At 37.9% G+C, this 19,141-nt stretch overlaps 1 protein-coding gene across 9 annotated transcripts in view; it reads left to right on the forward strand.

Moving 5' to 3' along the window:
- SCAF8 (SR-related CTD associated factor 8) overlaps window positions 1-19,141 on the forward strand; it is a 175,651-nt gene that overhangs the window by 35,637 nt on the left and 120,873 nt on the right. For 8 of the 9 annotated variants that reach the window (XM_063813592.1, XM_063813590.1, XM_003311555.7 and 5 more), the window contains 3 exons: window positions 5,005-5,088; window positions 9,020-9,064; window positions 18,853-19,014. In XM_063813592.1, the coding sequence (XP_063669662.1) occupies window positions 5,005-5,088; window positions 9,020-9,064; window positions 18,853-19,014 (291 nt within the window). The remainder of the gene's footprint in view (window positions 1-5,004; window positions 5,089-9,019; window positions 9,065-18,852; window positions 19,015-19,141) is intronic. The other variant, XM_063813593.1, reaches the window with a different exon arrangement.

A 19,141-nucleotide genomic window follows, 5' to 3' on the forward strand; every position in this document is an offset into this window, starting at 1 on the left:
GGCTGAGGCACAAGAATCAGTTGAACCCAGGAGACAGAGGTTGCAGTGAGCTGAGAACACGCCACTGCACTCCAGCGTGGGCGACAGAGTGAGACACTGTCTCAAAAAAAAAAAAAAAAATCACATATAAGTAGACCTGCGCAGTTCAAACCCATCTTGTTCAAGAATTGACTGTATTAAGTGAGCATTTGAAACGTAATGTATTACCCAGTATTTCCTTGAATAGTAACTTGAGTGTCTGCAGTGGGTACATTTTTAAGGAAGAGTCTTAGATAAGAGTTGCTTTTAAGACTGTTGAAAATGCTTTAGAAGTCTAAATTTTATTTTTTGCTCCGTCCCATCTTCCCCACCTCCCAAAAGAAAACGAAGCTTTGGTCTGCTACAATATGAACTAGTGCTTGATTGAAACTTCCATACTTTACCACAGAAAATGAAAGAAGTAATGTGTTGTCAAGCACAGAGTGAGCTGATGCCTCTTCATTACCCTAGTAATATAAATGGCAGTAGGATGTACTTTCACATGGCTGAGTGAATATGATTTGATTGGTCCTTTACTATTATTCACTGTAATGGAGAATGCCTATCAAAGAGAAAGCTTTTTATTTTGATAATAGCTAACACTTATTGAGCTGTTCTAGTGTGCTCTAAAAGTTTTCTATACGATGTTTCTGTGAAAACAGTATTATTTCTGTTTTGTAAATAGAAAACTAAGGTTAATTGGTTTAACAACTTTTAATAAGGGGACATATAGTTGGAATTAAAATTTAGATCTTTCTGTACAAAGCTTGTTTGGTGTTGTGTCTTGTATGTATTTGTTTATTTTTGTTCATTCTTAACGAATATCTATTCTCTGCCAGACACTGATGATACAATGCAAATTAAAAAAACTAAACTGAAAATGCAGGCTTTCTGTTCTTAGACCTTATTCTCCAGTACGAGAGGACAGGAATGGATTTCAAATGGGCCTGCTGGGAAATTTTGGGAAATTGACCTTTACTTTACATAATTTGCTGTAAGCACTGTAGTAATGTGGTAACATTATTTTGAACTTGATGAGAAGACGGGCATACCGGTAGATTTTCTAAAGCAGGTAGGAATAAAAGGCATGAATATATTAAAATTCCCTGTGAGTTTGACACAGATCTTAACTTCAAGAGTTTAATAGTTTAAGGATCTTAGCTTAAGAATTCTTAGAAAGTAGGCTGGGTGTGGTGGCTCACACCTGTAATCTCAGCAGGGAGATTTGGGAGGCCGAGGCGGGCAGATGACTTGAGCCCAGGAGTGTAAGACTAGCCTGGGCAACATAACAAAACCCCGTCTTTACAAAAAAAGAAAACACACACACACACGTTGAGTATGGTGATCCGTGCCTGTAGTGCCAGCTGCTTGAGAGGTTGAGGTACACACACACACACACACACACACACACACTCTAGTTGAGTGTGGCGGTCCATGCCTATAGTCCAGCTACTTGAGAGGTTGAGGTAGGAGGACCAGTTGAGCCTGGGAGGTCAAGGCTGCAGTGATCGGTGCTTATGCCACTGTACCACTCCAGCCTGGGTGACAAAGCAAGACCCTGTCTGAAGAAGGAGAAAAAAAAAATTCTTAGAAAGTATGTGATGGGATCCTAATTCTTGTCGACCATTGTCATGAACAGATGGGTGCCTTTATGAGAACTTAAGGGGGAAGCATGTTTGCACTTCTACCAGGATTCATTTCCATTTGGGCAGCAGTTGGTCTTTGGTTAAACTGGTTTTTGTTGTTGTTGTTTTGACACAAAGCCTCGCTCTGTCACCATGCTGGAGTGCGGTGGCGTAATCTAGGCCCACCGCAACCTCCATCTCCCAGGTTCAAGCAATTCTCATGCTTCTGCCTCCTGAGTAACTGGGATTACAGGCATTTACCACTACACCTGGGTAATTTTGGCACTTTTAGTAGAGATGGGGTTTTGCTGTGTTGGTCAGGCTGGTCTCACACTCCTGGCCTCAAGTGATCCACCTGCCTTGGCCTCCTAAAGTGCTGGGATTACAGGCGTGAGCCACTATGCCTGACCTTGGTTAAACTCTTATTAAGTTAAATTTCATTAAAGGAACTTGCGTCCTTTGTCTCTTACTGTCAGTCAGCATCACCCTGTGACATATCTTTTAAAAAATCAAGTATTAGTTAAATAATCATACAAGTAAACGTCAGATTACAGCAGTGAATGCTTCACAGGTATTATAAATGATAGCACAAAGAAAGCATAAAAGAGGGAGTATTGATCTGATTGGGGAGGTCGGGAAGCCTTTCCTCATTAGGTGATGCTTTAAGATGGATGGGTATGCATTAACTATTGGAGAGACCCTGGTAGAGAGCATTCCAAATAGAGGAAACAAGCCTATTTTAAAGGCCCTGTGGTAGGGAACTGAAAAAAGACGACTGTGTGTCTAGAATAGAAGGCTGGGACAATAGTGTAAGATGAGGCTGGAAAGGTAGACAGGAGTTAGAATGGACAGGGCCTTAAATATACAGGTTTTTTTGTATTTATCCAAAGAGTGGGAAGGCATCGACCATTTTAAGGGGGGTGGGTAGTAGGAGTGGGTGAGTGTCAGTTACCTGATCAGATTAGTTTTTGAAAAGATAGCTGTATTTTAAGTGAATTAATGCAGGAACAGAAAACCAAATGCATGTTCTCACAAGTGAGAGTTAGGCATTGGGTACTCATGGACATAAAGATGGCAACAGTAGATACTGGGGTCTGCTAGAAGAGGGAGGGAGGAAGGGGTTGAAAAACTGTTGGGCACTAAGCTCAGTACCTGTGTGATGGGAATTTTTTGTACCGCAAACCTCAGCATCACAAAATACACCCAGTGACAAACCTGCACATGTACCCCCGAATTCTAAAATAGAAGTTGGGGGGGAAAAAAAGAAAAGATAGCTCTAAACATGGTAGGGAGAACATACCGCGTGTATTTAGACGTTGTTCTTCAGGTGAGAGATTAAGGTAAATTGGACTGTGGTCATGGTATGGTGGTTAGAATTTTGAAATACGAGTTGGTAGAGGGAGAGGAGACAAATAGGGGAAAAACTGGGCAGATTTCTGAGATACAAAGGGCAAAAATGAGTAGAATTGAATGCTATAAGTGGTGCTGAAGTAAAAGCTATGCAAGATTCCCTAAGTTTGTAGTTAATTAACCAAGAAATTCTGTTTGAATTGCGTTTAAAATCTGTTGAAGTTGTTTTTGCAGTGTTCTGATGGCCAAAGTTTAGTTTCGACTTCTAATTAATATCTTACAGTGTTATACTTAAAAATCAGCATCTCTGCATATAATAGAAGTTTTAATCAGTAATTGTCTGTTGCCTGATTCCCTCACAGTAAAGTAGGATTCTTTCCCTTTGCTTATATGAGAAATTTCAAAACAAAGATTTGGAGGTAGGCCGGGCACTGTGGCTCATGCTTGTAACCTCACCACTTTGAGAGGCTGAAGTAGGCAGATTGCTTGAGCCCAGCAGTTCAAGACCAGCCCAGGCAACATGGTGAAACACCACCTCTACAAAACATATAAAAATTAGCCCATGTGGTGGCGTGTGCCTGTAGTCTCAGCTACTTGGGAGGCTGAGGTGGGAGTATCGTTTGAACCCAGGAGGTAGAGGCTGCAGTGAGCCGTGATCATGCCCTTGAACTCCAGCCTGGGTGGCACAGTGAGACCCTGTCTCAATCAATCAATCAATCAATCAATCAATCAATAAAGTGGGGGATGGGGTGGGATTATTGTTAAACATTAGAGCCCTTTTTTTGTTTTTTCTTTTTGAGACAGAGTCTCCCTCTGGGGTCTCCCAGGCTGGAGTGTAGTAGTGCAATCTCTGCTCACTGCAACCTCCACCTCTTGGGTTCAAGCAGTTCTCCTGCCTCAGCCTCCCAAGTAGCTGGGATTACAGGCGCCTGCCACCACACCAAGCTAATTTTTGTATTTTTAGTAGCGACAGGGTTTCCCCATGTTGGCCAGGCTGGTCTTGAACTCCTGATCTCAGGTGATCTACCTGTCTAGGCCTCCCAAAGTGCTGGAATTACAGGCATGAGCCACCTTGCCCGGCCAGAGCCCTTGATTTTTAAAAAAGTTTTATTGAGATACATACCATAAAATCAGTCAACTTAAAGTATACAATTCAGTGGTTCTGTGCAACCATCATCACATTCCATTTTAAACTATTTTCATCATCCCAACAAGAAACACTCTACTCATCAGCAATGATTCCTCATTTATCTCCAGCTCTTTCAGCCCTAGACAACCACCAATAGATTTACCCTTTCTGGATATTACATATAAATGGAATTATATAATATGCTGCCTTTTTCACCTGACTTCTCTAGTTTAGCATAATGTTTTCAAGGTTGATTCAGGTTGTAACATGTATCAGTACTTTTTTTCTTTTTATGGCTCATATTTCGTTGAATAGATACATTTGTTTACTCATTAGCTGACAGATATTTGGGTGTCTGCTTTTTTATGAATTTTAAATGAATTTTATGTGAATAAGGCTACAATGACCACGTGTACAGGTTATTATTATTTTTTCTTTCTTTTTCAACCCTCAGACGGGAAAAAGTATCATGTACAAGTTCTTTGTGAATACATGTTCTCAGTTCTCTTGGGTACATACCTAGAAGTGGAATTGGCTGGGTCTTACGTTAACTGTGTTTAATCTTTTGAGGAACTGTCAAGCTGTTTTCCAAAGCTGCTGCAACATTTTACGTTCCCACCAGTATTGTATGAGGGTTCCACTTTCTCCACATCCTTGCTTACACTTGTTACTGTCTTTTTGATTATAAGCAAGTAAGTGTGAAGTGGTAGCTCATTATAGTTTTGATTTGCATTTGCCTTATGGGCAATGATGTTGAGCTTGATTTGTAAAAGAAAAGCAGTATGTTGGTTTCATTGAGAATATAAAAATGAACATGTTTGGTAGTTTCATGTAATTGCTTGGAGAGTTTTGCTGTATGTAAATTTGTTCTTTTTTCATCAGTTGTATTCCCTGAATGACTATAAACCACCCATTTCGAAAGCGAAAATGACCCAAATTACTAAGGCAGCCATCAAAGCTATTAAGGTGAGTAATAAATTTTACTCTTCTGTTTTCAAAAGAAAAAACTATATTAATAGTTTGGATGGGGGATAATTTTTTTATGGATTATATGTTCTTTTTCACTTTACAGTGTTAACACATATTGTGGAAAAACACAAAAAAGAAAATCTGTCGCCTGTAGACTCTCCCACCTAAACATTTAATGTTTATTATTACTCTTTTTTAGAGACAATGTCTTATTCTGTCACCCAGGCTGGACTGCAGTGCCACGATCATAGCTCACTGTGGCCTCGACCTCCTGGGCTCAAGTGATCCTCTTGCCTCAGCCTCCTGAACATTTAACATTTTGATAAATGTTCTTCCTTAAACATTCTTCCATAAATTTTTTGAAGCAGTCATTTTTCCTCACCTTTCTTAGATAATATTTTGCATATATCCACATTATGGAGAATGTGTTTAACACTGTCTTTTGCCACACTGTCTTTTGCCACAAGGTTCTTGGCAGAACCTTGAAATTTGAGTTGGTAAAAGTTTCTATATATTGATATATTCGTTTTTTCTTATTGATTCTATTAATATTATAGATTTGAAAATAGGCCATTAAGGAAAACAGTTGTGACTCATTGTATCAGGTATTTGAACTGTGGGAAAAGGCCATAGACATTTAACCTTTGCTCTCATAAACTAGGTTTTGAACCTATGTTAACTCATGAATAGTTCTGAAAATCTCAGGAAAAGGTTGGATCCTCTGGAGAAATAAACATATGCGCAAAATTTTATAGAAACTTTTTGGCAAAAGGATCTTTTCAAGCTCAGCCATAGATTTTTCCCCGAGAAGTTCTTGTCCCCTAGGCTAAGATTCCCTGAATTAGTAGGCCTCTTAAAATTGAGAATGAATGAGTACTTATTTCTAATTAAGTAGGTACTAACCTATGAATGTTCAGTGATATGTTTTCCTGCCCTGAATTAAAATATTAACCGTAACCAAAAGCACCAACTATTTAAATTATCTTTTAAATAACAGCAGTGTATTAAATTTAACAGATTCCTATTTACTAATAATTACTACTGGGTGAAAATTCAGATGATTCGTTGATTTTGCAGTTTTCTAGTGGCTAAAGCTTAGTTTTCAGACTTGTTAGTATCTTACATCAATAGTTAAAATCAATGTACTTCCATGGCAGAAAATCAGAGAGAACGACAGTAACTATAAGCACATTGAAGCCAGGAAATGTTTCAAAGACATGATTTTTTAGAGGATTTGATAGGCTCACTGTGGAATAATTTTATTCTCTTGTACTTTATTCTGCATTATGTGATTTTTATGATCATGATCATTTGAAAGTGTGGAAACGTGTATTTTTTTCTGTGAAAATTAGTAATTGATGCACTTTTCATAACTTGTTGAGCAGAGTACTTTCTTAATAGAGTTAATGAGGTATAGGTGCAAACAGTATTTTCTATTTTCAGAGGTCAGACGGGTCTGAGAGAAATTAGGTAATTTGCAGTAGTAGGAGTAAATATAGCTAGAATTTTAAGCCAGAATTCTGTCAGTCAAGAGTCTAACTCTTTGGACACAGTGGGACACATCGTTAGTCCTAGCTGCTGGGTAGGCTGAGGCAGGAGGATCACTTGAACCCAGGAATTTGAGGCCAGCCTGGGCAACGTAGTAAGATCTTGGCTCTTAAAGTTTTTTTAAAAAAAGAAGTAATGTTTTTTAAAAAGAGAATCTTTATTATTATTATATATTTTACTATTTTGACTTACTGTTTTTAATGTTTTGAATTTTGAAAAAATTTAAACCTAAGTTGCAAATTATTATGGTGAGCAGGACATATTCTTCCCTTAGATTTGCTGATTAACATGTTGCTACATATGGAAGTTAGTTTCAGACTTCATTCATAATAACACTTAATCCTTGATACATACTTGAATTTGAAACTCCTGAGAATACAGACATTTTCCTTGGGAACCATAATATACCAATCACATGCAAAAAATTTCACTTTGATAGAATTATCTAATATAGAGTTCATCCTTAACATTTTAACGTTGTTGCATTGTTGACTAGTAGCTGTTGCTGTCAACCCTGCTTTTTCATAATCCAGTCAAGATCACACATTATACTTATTTGTCCTGTCACCCAGCAGTTTTGTTTTTTTGTGACATTGACATTTTTGAAGCGTCTAGACCAGTTGTTTTTCACTACTTTATTACTTTAAACTGCATTTAGTGTGTATATATGTATATATATATATGTATATATATAAACACTACATTTTATCAATCAGATTTAAATGATACTGTGTTTCATATTGAGGTAAGTCATTGTTTTTTATATAGAAATGATTAGTGAGTGATGGTAACATTGCATTGTCAATGAAACCTCCCAGAAAACCTATTGTGGAAGAAGGCCTATGAGAATTAATAAACTTTCAGTTAAGATTTAGGAAGTAGTTTTATTTTAATTATGTATAGTAACGAAACAAAGAACACTGTCAAGGTGTCTTCCAGAATTGTTCCTTCAATGTGTAGTTATTTAATATTTTGCATATTGATTTTTAAATGTTTAGGGGCCTCTAAAGTGCCTAATAACTTTAGTTGTTTTGGCTTTTTTACTTAAGTAACTTAAACCATTGAGTAAACTTACTTTATTGTAAGTAACTTTAGCCAGACTTAAACTTGTAGGTTTTGATTTGGTGAATATGAGTTCATGATGTTTTCTTTTCTTTTTGTTATTATAAATACTGGATTTAGTGCTGAGGTTTAGTTGAATGTTCCTATTTCTTCAGTCTAAGGCAATGTCCTTAAAAGGCATAATTCACGAGAAGAAAAGTATAAAGAAGGCTGGGCGCAGTGGCTCACGCCTATACTTCCAGCACTTTGGGAGGCCGAGGTGGGTGGATCACTTCAGGTCAAGAGTTGGAGACCAGCCTGGCCAACATGGCGAAACCCCGTCTCTACTAAAAATACAAAAATTAGGCGTGGTGGCTGGCACGCATCTGTAGTCCCAGCTACTTGGGAGGCTGAGGCAGGAGAATCGCTTGAACCCGGGAGGCGAGGGTTGCAGTGAACTGAGATTGTGCCGCTGCACACCAGCCTGGGTGACAGAGTGAGACTATGTCTCCAAGGGGAAAAAAAAAAAAAAGTATAAAGAGAAGCACAATTCAGGTTCTTTAAACAGAAATCATATGCCAATATGGTATTGTTATTGTGGCATTAAAATTTATTAGGCACACATGTATATACTATACGCTAAATTTATAATTTATTTCAAGTTTATTCATAGTGCTATATTTTACGAAACTTAAATCTTCTAAGTTTTCTTAAAATTGATAGTGGCCAATTACTAATTTTTAATCTACATGTTCACTTCCGCTGATTCATTTTGTCTGATCCATTAGGATATTATACATTTCTATGTTTTATTTTGTATTCTTGCAGTTCATTTTCCAGGAGAAGCAGAAGGAGATAAATGAAGTAGAAAACAACTACCTTACATACATTTATTAATGTTATTTGTAGTTATTTGATTTTTCAAATTTCCCTTGATTTAACTGATAAAATTATACTGTATGAAATCTGTACTTTTCTTTTCATGAATATAAGAATATACACCCACCAGTACTTATTAGAAGTATTTTGAAGTCAACACAACTGTTTGTTAAATAAAGTATGCTTTCAGAAAGTCTTCAATAGCATTATTTTATATCTGTGGTAAGGTAATGCACTTTGGACATGCTGATCACACATCTACTTTAGAGAAGCCCTTTACTAATTATATAGCACAGCTAGTTGCATATGAAGGTGAGTGACAAGAATGTTTGTCTCAAAATTCTTGGTTAAGATAATTGTTTTGATAGACCTTTGGAGCATGTAAAACCTATGGTTAGCAGGAAATTTCAATCTCCTCAAACTGATTTTAAAACCATACTTCATTTTTTTCCTCTTTTAGTTCTATAAACATGTGGTACAGAGTGTTGAGAAGTTTATTCAGAAAGTAAGTATATAATTTTCCATACATGTGCTGTAATTGTAGATTAATGCCTGTACTCTTCTCCTTTAGATCAAATACCCAAGTTTAAATTGTTTTGATGGACTGTTAAAAAGTGATTCCAGTTATTTTATTTTCCAATTAAGAAATAAAATAAAAGTGCCCTTCAGATAATTTTACTTAGGTTTGTATTCTGCCTATGTTCATGTGCCTAAATGTAAGCAGAGCCCGTTTGAGAATCGGTGTCATGTGGTATTAAGGATTCAGCAAGGTTGCAGTGTGTTTATGTTCCACTTGGGAGAAGGGTGCGGGATTTGAAGTGAGATTTCAGTCATTCAACTGGCTAGGTAACTTTGAATAAGTTAGTTAGCCTTTATGTCATTGAGTTCTTTTTTCTTTTTTAAAATTCTTGTTTTCTCAGTATTTAAAATACAGTATTGATAGGCTGTGCACAATGGCCCACACCTGTAATCCCAGCACTTTGGGAGGCCAAGGTGGGTGGATCACTTGAGGCCAGGAGTTCAAGACTAGCCTGACCAAGATGACAAAACTGTCTTTACTAAAAGTATAAAAATTAGCTGACCTGGTGGTGCATGCCTGTAATCCCAGCTACTTGGGAGGCTGAGGCACAGGAATTGCTTGAACCCAGGGGGCGGAGGTTGTAGTGAGCTGAGATCACACCACTGCACTCCAGCCTGGGGAACAGAGTGAGACCCTGTCTCAAAAAATGTGTGTGTGTGTGTGTGTGTGTGTGTGTGTGTTTGTGTAGATAAAACATACTTGGGGATTAAGTGGTTTAGGTAACTTGAAGCTAAGATAAAGGGTTGAATAACAAGTATGCTGTCTGTTTCACTTAAAGTTTAAAAATGTTAGTGATTAGAAAATTTTATTTGGTCTAACGCTTTTAAAAGCATTTCTCAGAGATTGTTCTGATTAAAGATCTTTCTTTAAAAGTTTTAATGTCTGGTTTTGTTTTGTTTTGTTTTGGTTTTTTTTGTTTTTGTTTTTGAGACGGAGTCTCACTCTGTCGCCCAAGCTGGAGTGCAGTATCAAGATTTCGGCTCACTGCAACCTCTGTCTCCCGAGTTCAAGCTATTCTCTTGCCTCAGCCTCCCCTGTAGCTGGGATTACAGACATGCGCCACCACGCCCAGCTAATTTTTTTGTATTTTTAGTAGAGATGGGGATTTCACCATGTTGGCTAGGCTGGTCTTGAACTCCTGACCTCAAATGATCCATGTGTCTTGGCCTCTCAAAAGTGCTGGGATTATAGGCGTGAGCCACTGCACCCAGCCATAAAGTTCTAATGTCTTACACTATGCCTCATAAACTTGATGAATAGGAATTTACCTAGAATTCTTGTTAAAAATGTGGATTCTAATTCACCGAGTATGGAGAGGAACCTGAGATTCTGCATTTGTAACAGCTCCTAGATGATGTTTCTTCACAAACCACAATTTGAGTAGTAAAGGTTTAAAAGGTAAAAGTGAATTTATGGATAAATGCTTGTTGACTGATTTGATTTGTGGTAGGGTACTTTGAATAAAACGTGTCAGAATCTTAGGAAGACCTGGAATGAGCAAAGTTACTCTATCGTGAGATAATTACAGTCAATCTGAAGAAGCCAATCAGTGTATGGGGAAAAACTTAAATGCTTTGCTATTACCCTGTTTAAATCAGAGATCCAGCAACAGATTTGTGTAATGGTTAAAATAAGGTGTGTGTGTGTGTGTGTGTATACACTTTTTTTTTATACTTTTACTTTTGAGCTAATTGTAGATTCACATGTCATTAAATCAGTAGGAATAAATCATGTAGAGATCCCATGTGCCCCTCACTCAGTTTCCCCCTGTGGTAACGTTCTGTAGAATTGTAGTAAAATATTACAATCAGGACATTGATACAGTCACCTGTTGACACACTAACCTTATTCAGATTTTAATTGTCTTACATGCACTCATTTGTATATGTATGCATTTAGTTCCATGCCGTTTAATCACATATATAGATTCATATAAACATCACCATAGTCAAGATACGGAACAGTTCCTTCACCACTAGGATGCCTTGTGTTTCCCTTTTATATACTCTATAGTCATACTCGACTCACCTCCTCCTCCCCATCCCTAATCCCTAATGCCTGGCAGTCATTAACCTGTTCTCTTTCTCTATTTTACATTTCAAAATGTTATATAAATGGAATCATACAAAATGTAGCCTTTTGAGATTGACTTATTTTGCCCAGCGTAATTCTTTTGAGATCTAACCAAGTTGTTGCATGTATCAAATAGTTCCTTCCTTTTTTTTTTTTTTTTTTTTTAAAAATTTAAGTTCTGGTATACAAGTGCAAAACACATAGGTTTGTTACATAGGTATACCTGTGCCATGGTGGTTTGCTGTACCTATCAACTTGTCATCTAGGTTTTAAGCCCCACATACATTAGCTATTTGTCCTAATGCTCTCCCTCCCCTCGTCCCCCACCCCCGACTGGCCCTGATGTGTTTTGTTCCCCTCCCTGTGTCCATGTGTTGTCATTGTTCAACTCCCACTTACGAGTGAGAACATGGGATCTTTGGTTTTCTGTTCCTATGTTAGTTTGCTGAGGATGATGGCTTCCAGCTTCATCCATGTCACTGCAAAGTACATGATCTCATTCCTTTTTATGTCTGCATAGTATTCCATGGTGTATGTGTACCACATTTTCTTTATCCAGTCTATCATTGATGGGCGTTTGGGTTGATTCCATGTCTTTGCTATCGTGAATAGTGCTGCAGTAAGCATACGTGTGCATGCGTCTTTATGGTAGAATGATTTATATTCCTTTGGGTATATACCCAGTAATGGGATTGCTGGGTCAGATGGTGTTTCTGGTTCTAGATCCTTGAGGAATTGCCACACTGTCTTCCACAATGGTTTAACTAATTTACATTCCCACCAAGAGTATAAAAGTGTTCCTGTTTCTCCACAGCCTCACCAGCATCGGTTGTTTCTTGACTTTTAAGTAATCACCATTCTGACTGGTGTGAGACTTTATCTCGTTGTTTTGCCCCAAAAACTCCTTAAACTGATAAGCAACCTCAGCGAAGTCTGAGGATACAAAATCAATGTGCAAAAATCACAAGCATTCCTATACACCAACAATACACACCAAGCAGAGAGCCACGTTATGAATGAACTCCCATTCACAGTTGCTACAAAGAGAATAAAATACCTAGGAATATAGTTAACAAGGAGTGTGAAGGACCTCTTCAAGGAGATCTACAAACCACTGCTCAAGGAAATCAGAGAGGACACAAACAAATGGAAAAACATTCTATCCTCATGGATAGGAAGAATCAATATCGTGAACATGGCCATACTGCCCAAAGTAATTTATAGAATAAATGATATTCCCATAAACTACCACTGACATTTTTCACAGAATTAGAAAAAACTACTTTAAATTTCACATGGAATAGGAAAAGGGCCTGTATAGCGAAGACAGTCTTAAGCAAAAAGAACAAAGCTGGAGGCATTGCACTACCTGCCTTCAAACTATACTACAAGGCTACAGTAACCAGAAGAGACACATAGTTTCCTTCCTTTTTATTTCTGAGTAGTATTTCAGGGTATGAATTTACCGCAGTTTAATCATTCACTCATTGGGGTTCATCTGGGTTGTTTGTAGTTTTTGGTTATTATGAATAAAGCTGCTAGGAACACTTGTATACCCAGAGTGTTTTTGTGTGAATGTAAGTTTACATTTCTTTGGGATAGTGAGTACATGTTTCCATTTTATAAGAAGCTACCAAACTGTTTTCCAAGATGGCGGTACCATTTTATATTCTCTTCATATACCATAAATTGTGTGAGGGAGAAGTGTGGCTGCAGTTTGGTCATATATTATCCGTGAACCCATGTTTTAGTCATGAAAGATTTATGGAGTAATAAATGACAGTAAATGAAAAATTAACAGTAAATATGATTTCCTTTAGGCCAAGAAAACTACTCTAAAGAATACTCTGGTCTCTGGCCTTGTCCTAATTGATTTTCCCAAAAATCAGTTCATATGCTGATTGTGTCTTAGCTTTATAAGACAGAAGCACCTGGGCACTCTGGCTCATGCCTACAGTCTAGCAGTTTGGGAGGGGCCAAGGCTGGGCTCAGGCGTTTGAGACCAGCCTGGGCAAACGTGGCAAAACCCTGTCCCAGCCTAAAAACTACAAAAATTAACTGGGCAAAGTGGCAAGTGCCCGTGTTCCCAGCTGCTTATGTGGGTGAGGTGGAGGGATTGCCTGAGGCTTGAGTTCAGGAGGAGGTTGAGGCTGTAGTGAACCATCATTGTGCCACTGCACTCTAGCTTGGGCAACAAAGCAAGAGCTTGTCTCAAACAAAACAAAACAAAACAAACAAACAGAAAAAATGGGAGCGGCAGCAGCAGCAGAGGCCGGAGTTAGAAACAGATAAGGAAACTTCAGAAGACAGGTTTTAGAACTTGTTTTGATCCTGTGTCAGGGTTCTCTAGAGGGACAGAACTAATAGGATATGTGTATATATACACACATATATAGGGTATACATATATACAGGGGAGTTCATTAAATATTAACATAAGTATTAACTTACACGATCACAAGGTCCCACAGCAGTCTGTCTGCAAGCTTGAGGTGCAAGGACGGCCAGTCTGAGTCTCAAAACTGAAGAACTTGGAGTCCAGTGTTCGAGGGCAGGAAGCGTCCAGCACAAGAGGAAGATGTAGGCTCTGAGGCTAGGCCAATCTCTCGTTTTCATATTTTTCTACCTGCTCTATACTTGCTGGCAGCTGATTAGATGGTGCCCACCCAGATTAAAGGTGGGTCTACCTTCCCCAGCTCACTGACTCAAATGTTAATCTCCTTTGGCAGCACCCTCACAGACACATCCAAGATCAATACTTTATGTCCTTCAATCCAGTCAAGTTGACACTCAGTATTAACCATCATAGATCCCTATATTTGCATTATAAATAACTAACTTACGTTAGTTATCCTGAATCCTAAAGGCAATAAATTTTATTTTGAGCCAGAGACCTCATGATTTGGTGACTTTTCTACCATCCATGGCTAATGATTCTGTTCTCATTTGCTGGTTTGAAATGCGAAAATGAAATCCTCAGCTCTGTTCCAAAAATATGTAGAGTTTACCCAACTCTTTTTGTCTGTATGAAATCCCTTGCCTTTTTTTGCATGAGTACTACAAGCAAATGTGTCTACTAGATTCAGAATAAGATCGAATATTATCATTCAGAACTATTTATTTTGATAAAATCTAGATGCTTTGTTACAGTGAAATACATTCTATGGTACTGTGGCTACTCTTAGATACGGTGAGGTCAGGAATAAATTTCATCTTTCTGGCTCTGAAAATGGTCTGTAGATGAGTTACTATCTGTAAGCTTTTGGCTATGATTACCTTCTTCAAATTTCCTGCTACATATTTAGTAAGAGCAGGAAATGTGGCTTATTTGTGGTGATTTTCAAGTTACATTTACTTTGTAAATAATAAATGAAAAGATGGTGCTAAACTGTCTAGAGATTATCATCATGAAAGTTTTTTGTTTTCTAGAAAGTTGATCTGGTAGCTGTATGTACATGGTTGTTAATGGTGGTTGATATTTTGCAGTGGATATGTATATATTTTTCAAAGAAGCGAAACATTTATTCTTCTCTTAGATATTTTTCCAGAGGAAGGATTGAGTCCACATTGAAAGATGGCTGTTAGCTAGGTGCAGTGGCTCACGCCTATAATCCCAGCACTTTGGGAGGCCAAGGTGGGCAGATCACTTGAGAGGTCAGGAGTTTGAGACCAGCCTGGCCAAAATGGTGAAATCCCATCTCTACTAATACAAAAATTAGGCAGGCGCGGTAGCACATACCTGTAATCCCAGCTACTCAGGAGGCTGAGGCAGGAGAATTGCTTGAACCCACAAAGCAGAGGTTGCAGTGAGCCGAGATCATGCCACTGCACTCCAGCCTGGGTGACAGAGCGAGACTCCGTCTCAAAAAAATAAAAAGAAAGATGGCTGTTATATTTACTTACCTCTGGTGTCTTGAGATATATATTTATTTATTTATTTATTTATTTTTCATGTAGGGTGCAGTATTCTGTAACTGGACTTTTATCATGAGTATACCTTTATGCTTGGAGGTAGGATACAAAGAGATTTTTGTACATGGGCACAAATAGTTTGAAAGGAGTATATTTCCAGATTCTCACTTTTCATATGTATTTTTATTAAAGTTCCTCTTCCCTAGGATATTTTAGATCAACACAAGTTCCACACTTTTTAAATTTACATTTCAAATATATCTTAAGCTTATCAGTCATTCTTAATCATTATGATTAGAGAAACTTTTGCCTCTTGCTTTATTTAAGAAACCAGGGATGTTTATATAATTACAGTCACTCTTCCGTTTCTGTGGGTTCCAACCCATGGGTTCAGCCTATTGGGATCAAAATTTGGGGAAAAAATATTCCACGAAATTCCAGAAAGCAAAACTTGAATTTCCTATACACTGAGTAGAATGTGAATGAAGTGATGTGTAGGCATTGTATTAGGTATTCACAGTAATCTAGAGCTGATTTAAAGTAGATGGGATGATGTCCGCAGGTTATATGCAAATACTGCCAATTTTATATAAGGGACGTGAGCATCCTCGGATTTTGGTATCTTCAGGGGTCTTGGAATGAATCCCCCAAGGCTACTGAAGGACAACTGTATTTCTTTTTATTCTGAAATTTCTATGTACATCTGTAGAAAAGTACAGAAAACAATATATACAGCCAAATTTTTATAAAGAGAAGACCTATGTAGCTCCCACTCATTTCAAGAAGTAGAACTTTGAAGCCCACAAGCCCCAAGTGCCTCTTCCTAATCATGTCTTGCATACCCCCTACCCAGGTAACCAGTTTGAATTTTGTGTCACGTCCTTGCTTGACATTATAGTTTTACTTTGTATAAAATGAATTCTTAAAGTGGTTTAATGTATTTTAAATTTTTTAATGTAATCCTATGGTATGTATTCTTTTTATACAGTTCTCCTACTCAACATCATGTGTCTAGGATTCATTCTTGTGGTGTGTAGCAGTATTCATTACTATCTGTTGCTGTATATTTTCCGTTATGTGAATAGACGGCAGCTTGCCCACTTCTGTTGACATTGTGTGTGTTTTCTAGTTTTTGCAATTCTGAACAGTATTGCTGTGAACAGTGTAATATTTACATATGTAAGGTAATAAGTATCCTCATACAGCTTGCATTTCTGTAGGAGTGGAATTGCTGGTTACAGGATATGCATTTCTTCACCATGGCTAGATAATACTAAATTAGTTTTATAATGATTGTACTGATTTACTCTCCTCCTCGCAATGCATGGGCTTGTGGTGCTCCCCATTTTTGTCAGCACTTGGTATTGTTAGATTTAAATTTTTCTAATCTGTCGAGCCATCTTTCTTACATGCCACCATTAGTATTATTCAGTGCTTTGCAGGTACAGCCACATGATTCTGTTTCTACCACTCTAGCTTTGTTGTCTTTAAATTAATATCACTTTTTAGTAGCTGCAGGTGGGAGCACAAATTCTAAAAATAGGATAATTATTTAAGGTGTATTTGTATATTGCAAAATATATAGTCCAACTTACCTAGAAGGTTCTTTGACAAATAACCATAACTGATGATAACCTGCAGATGACAACTTGGATGACAAAATGAAAAATCATGCAAATATACTTAAAGGTGCATTCTCCCTATTCGTTCTTACCTTTCTCCCCCTAAAAAGGCTATTTCTCTATAAAATAAGAAATTGGAAATTACTAGAATATAGTTGAAAAATGGTATATCTATAAAAACTTAATGTGATATGCTTTAGGAAATTATTTAGAGTAAAAATACCGTATGCCATTCTGTAACTGCCCAGTGGGTTCACCTTGCCTGCTGCCTAGACAGAGCCAATTTATCAAGACAGGAGAATTGCAATGGAGAAGGAGTAATTCACGCAAAGCCGGCTGTGCAGGAGACTGGAGTTTTATTATTACTCAAATCAGTCTCCAAGAGCATTCGGGGTTGGGGGATCGGAGTTTTAAAAGATAATTTGGTGGGTAGGGGCTCGGGAAGTGGGGAGTGCTGTTGGTCAGGTTGGAGATGGAATCATAGGGGGGTCCAGGTGAGGTTTTCTTGCTGTCTTCTCTTCCTGGGTGGGATCGCAGAACTGGTTGAGCCAGATTACCAGCCTGGGTGACATCAGCTGATCCATCCAGTGAAAGGTCTGCAAAATATCTCAAGCACTGATCTTTTAAGGTAGTAATGTTATACTCAGGAGCAATTTGGGGAGGTTCAGACTCTTGCAGCCAGAGGCTGCGTGACCCTAAACTGTAATTTCTAATCTTGTAGCTAATTTGTTAGTCTTACAAAGGCAGACTGGTACCCAGGCAAGAAGAGGGTCTTTTTGGGAAAGGGCTATTATTAAATATTTTGTTTCTGAGTCAAACCATAAACTAAATTCCCTCCCAAGGTTAGTTCGGCCCAGGCCCAGGAATGACAAGGACAGCTTAAAGGTTAGAAGCAAGATGGAGTTGGTTAGGTCTGCTCGCTTTCACTGTCATAACTTCCTCAGTTACAATTTTTGCAAAGGCGGTTTCAATTAGAGAGTCTTAGGAATTCTTGTTTTGAGTCTAATGGTACGTAAAGAGGAAAATTTTAAAGTATTTCAGATTTCTTTGTCTTGATTCTTCTCTCAGGTTTCTAGTTGATGACTTAGCCAAGTTTTCCAAGTATTAAATTTATTTAAAACATTAAATCATACTAAAGAACTTTTTTGCCATTTTATGTAGCAAAAATGCTAATCTACCAGTGAAGGAAATTCTGTCCCACAAAATGTTAATGTATGTGTATCTAAAGATACTGTGCAGTAAGCTTGCAAGTAAAAGGATTCTTCATTGTGCTTCCCTAACTACATAGGCTAAAAAAGCTTGTGTTGAGAAAGTAGGGGAGGCAGGGCACGGTGGCTCGTGCCTGTATTTCCAGCACTTTGGGAGATCTAGGCAGGAGGATTGCTTGAGCCCAGGAGTTTGAGACTAGCCTGGGCAACGTGGTGAAACCAAGTCTCTTCCAAAAAAACATACAGGAATTAGCTGGGCATGGTGCTGTGCACCTGTGGTCACAGCTATTTGGAAGGCTGAGATGGAAGATCATTTGAGCCTGAGAGGTCGGGGTTGTAGTGAGCCATGATGGCACCACTGCACTCCAGGCTGGATGACATAGGATAGATCCCCAGGATTATAGATGTTATATTTGAGAAAAAAATGGAAACTCTGGCGTCTGTATTTAACAATGTTATAATTTGCCATTTGGCATTGTTCTTTTCATTTGTGTAGGAACCCTTTTGTTGTGTGTTCCAGATGAAGTCTGAGGCATGTTGGCAGTGTGTTTGCTAGAGCCCTTCTTTCCTGAATTTGCTTCTTTCTTCCATGTAGCTTTTCACAATGGTTAAACAAATTTTAAAAATTATAATGGTACCTTATTTATCACTTTGTTTTATGTCATTGAAGCCAGTTACGTAGTACTATTTTAGAACTTCTGATTGTATAGAGTAGCCAAAGTAGATTCTTTAAAATGCCATTCCAGAAACTGATGATATTGGAGTAGTCAATGTATGAATATTCATTACCTCAGCATAGGCAGTGTCTTTGTATTTACACAGGATTTTTGATGATTTTTGTCTATCAAGAATTTTACCTTTCCGTTTCCTTTCCTTTTCATTCTTCTTTTTTTCATCAGTGTAAACCAGAATACAAAGTACCTGGACTTTATGTTATTGACTCCATTGTGCGACAATCCCGACATCAGTTTGGTCAAGAAAAGGATGTGTTTGCACCCAGATTTAGTAATAACATCATTAGCACTTTCCAGAATTTATATCGTTGCCCTGGGGATGACAAGGTATGCTACTGGTTTTTTTTGTTTGTTTTTTTTTTTTTGTTTTTTTAAAAGTAGATACAGTAGCCTCTTGGTCTTAATTAGTCTTCAGATTATCTTAGTACAGTCATGTGCCACATAATGATGTTTC

Source organism: Pan troglodytes, chromosome 5 (assembly GCF_028858775.2).
Source record: "Pan troglodytes isolate AG18354 chromosome 5, NHGRI_mPanTro3-v2.0_pri, whole genome shotgun sequence".
Taxonomy (NCBI): Eukaryota; Metazoa; Chordata; class Mammalia; order Primates; family Hominidae; genus Pan; species Pan troglodytes.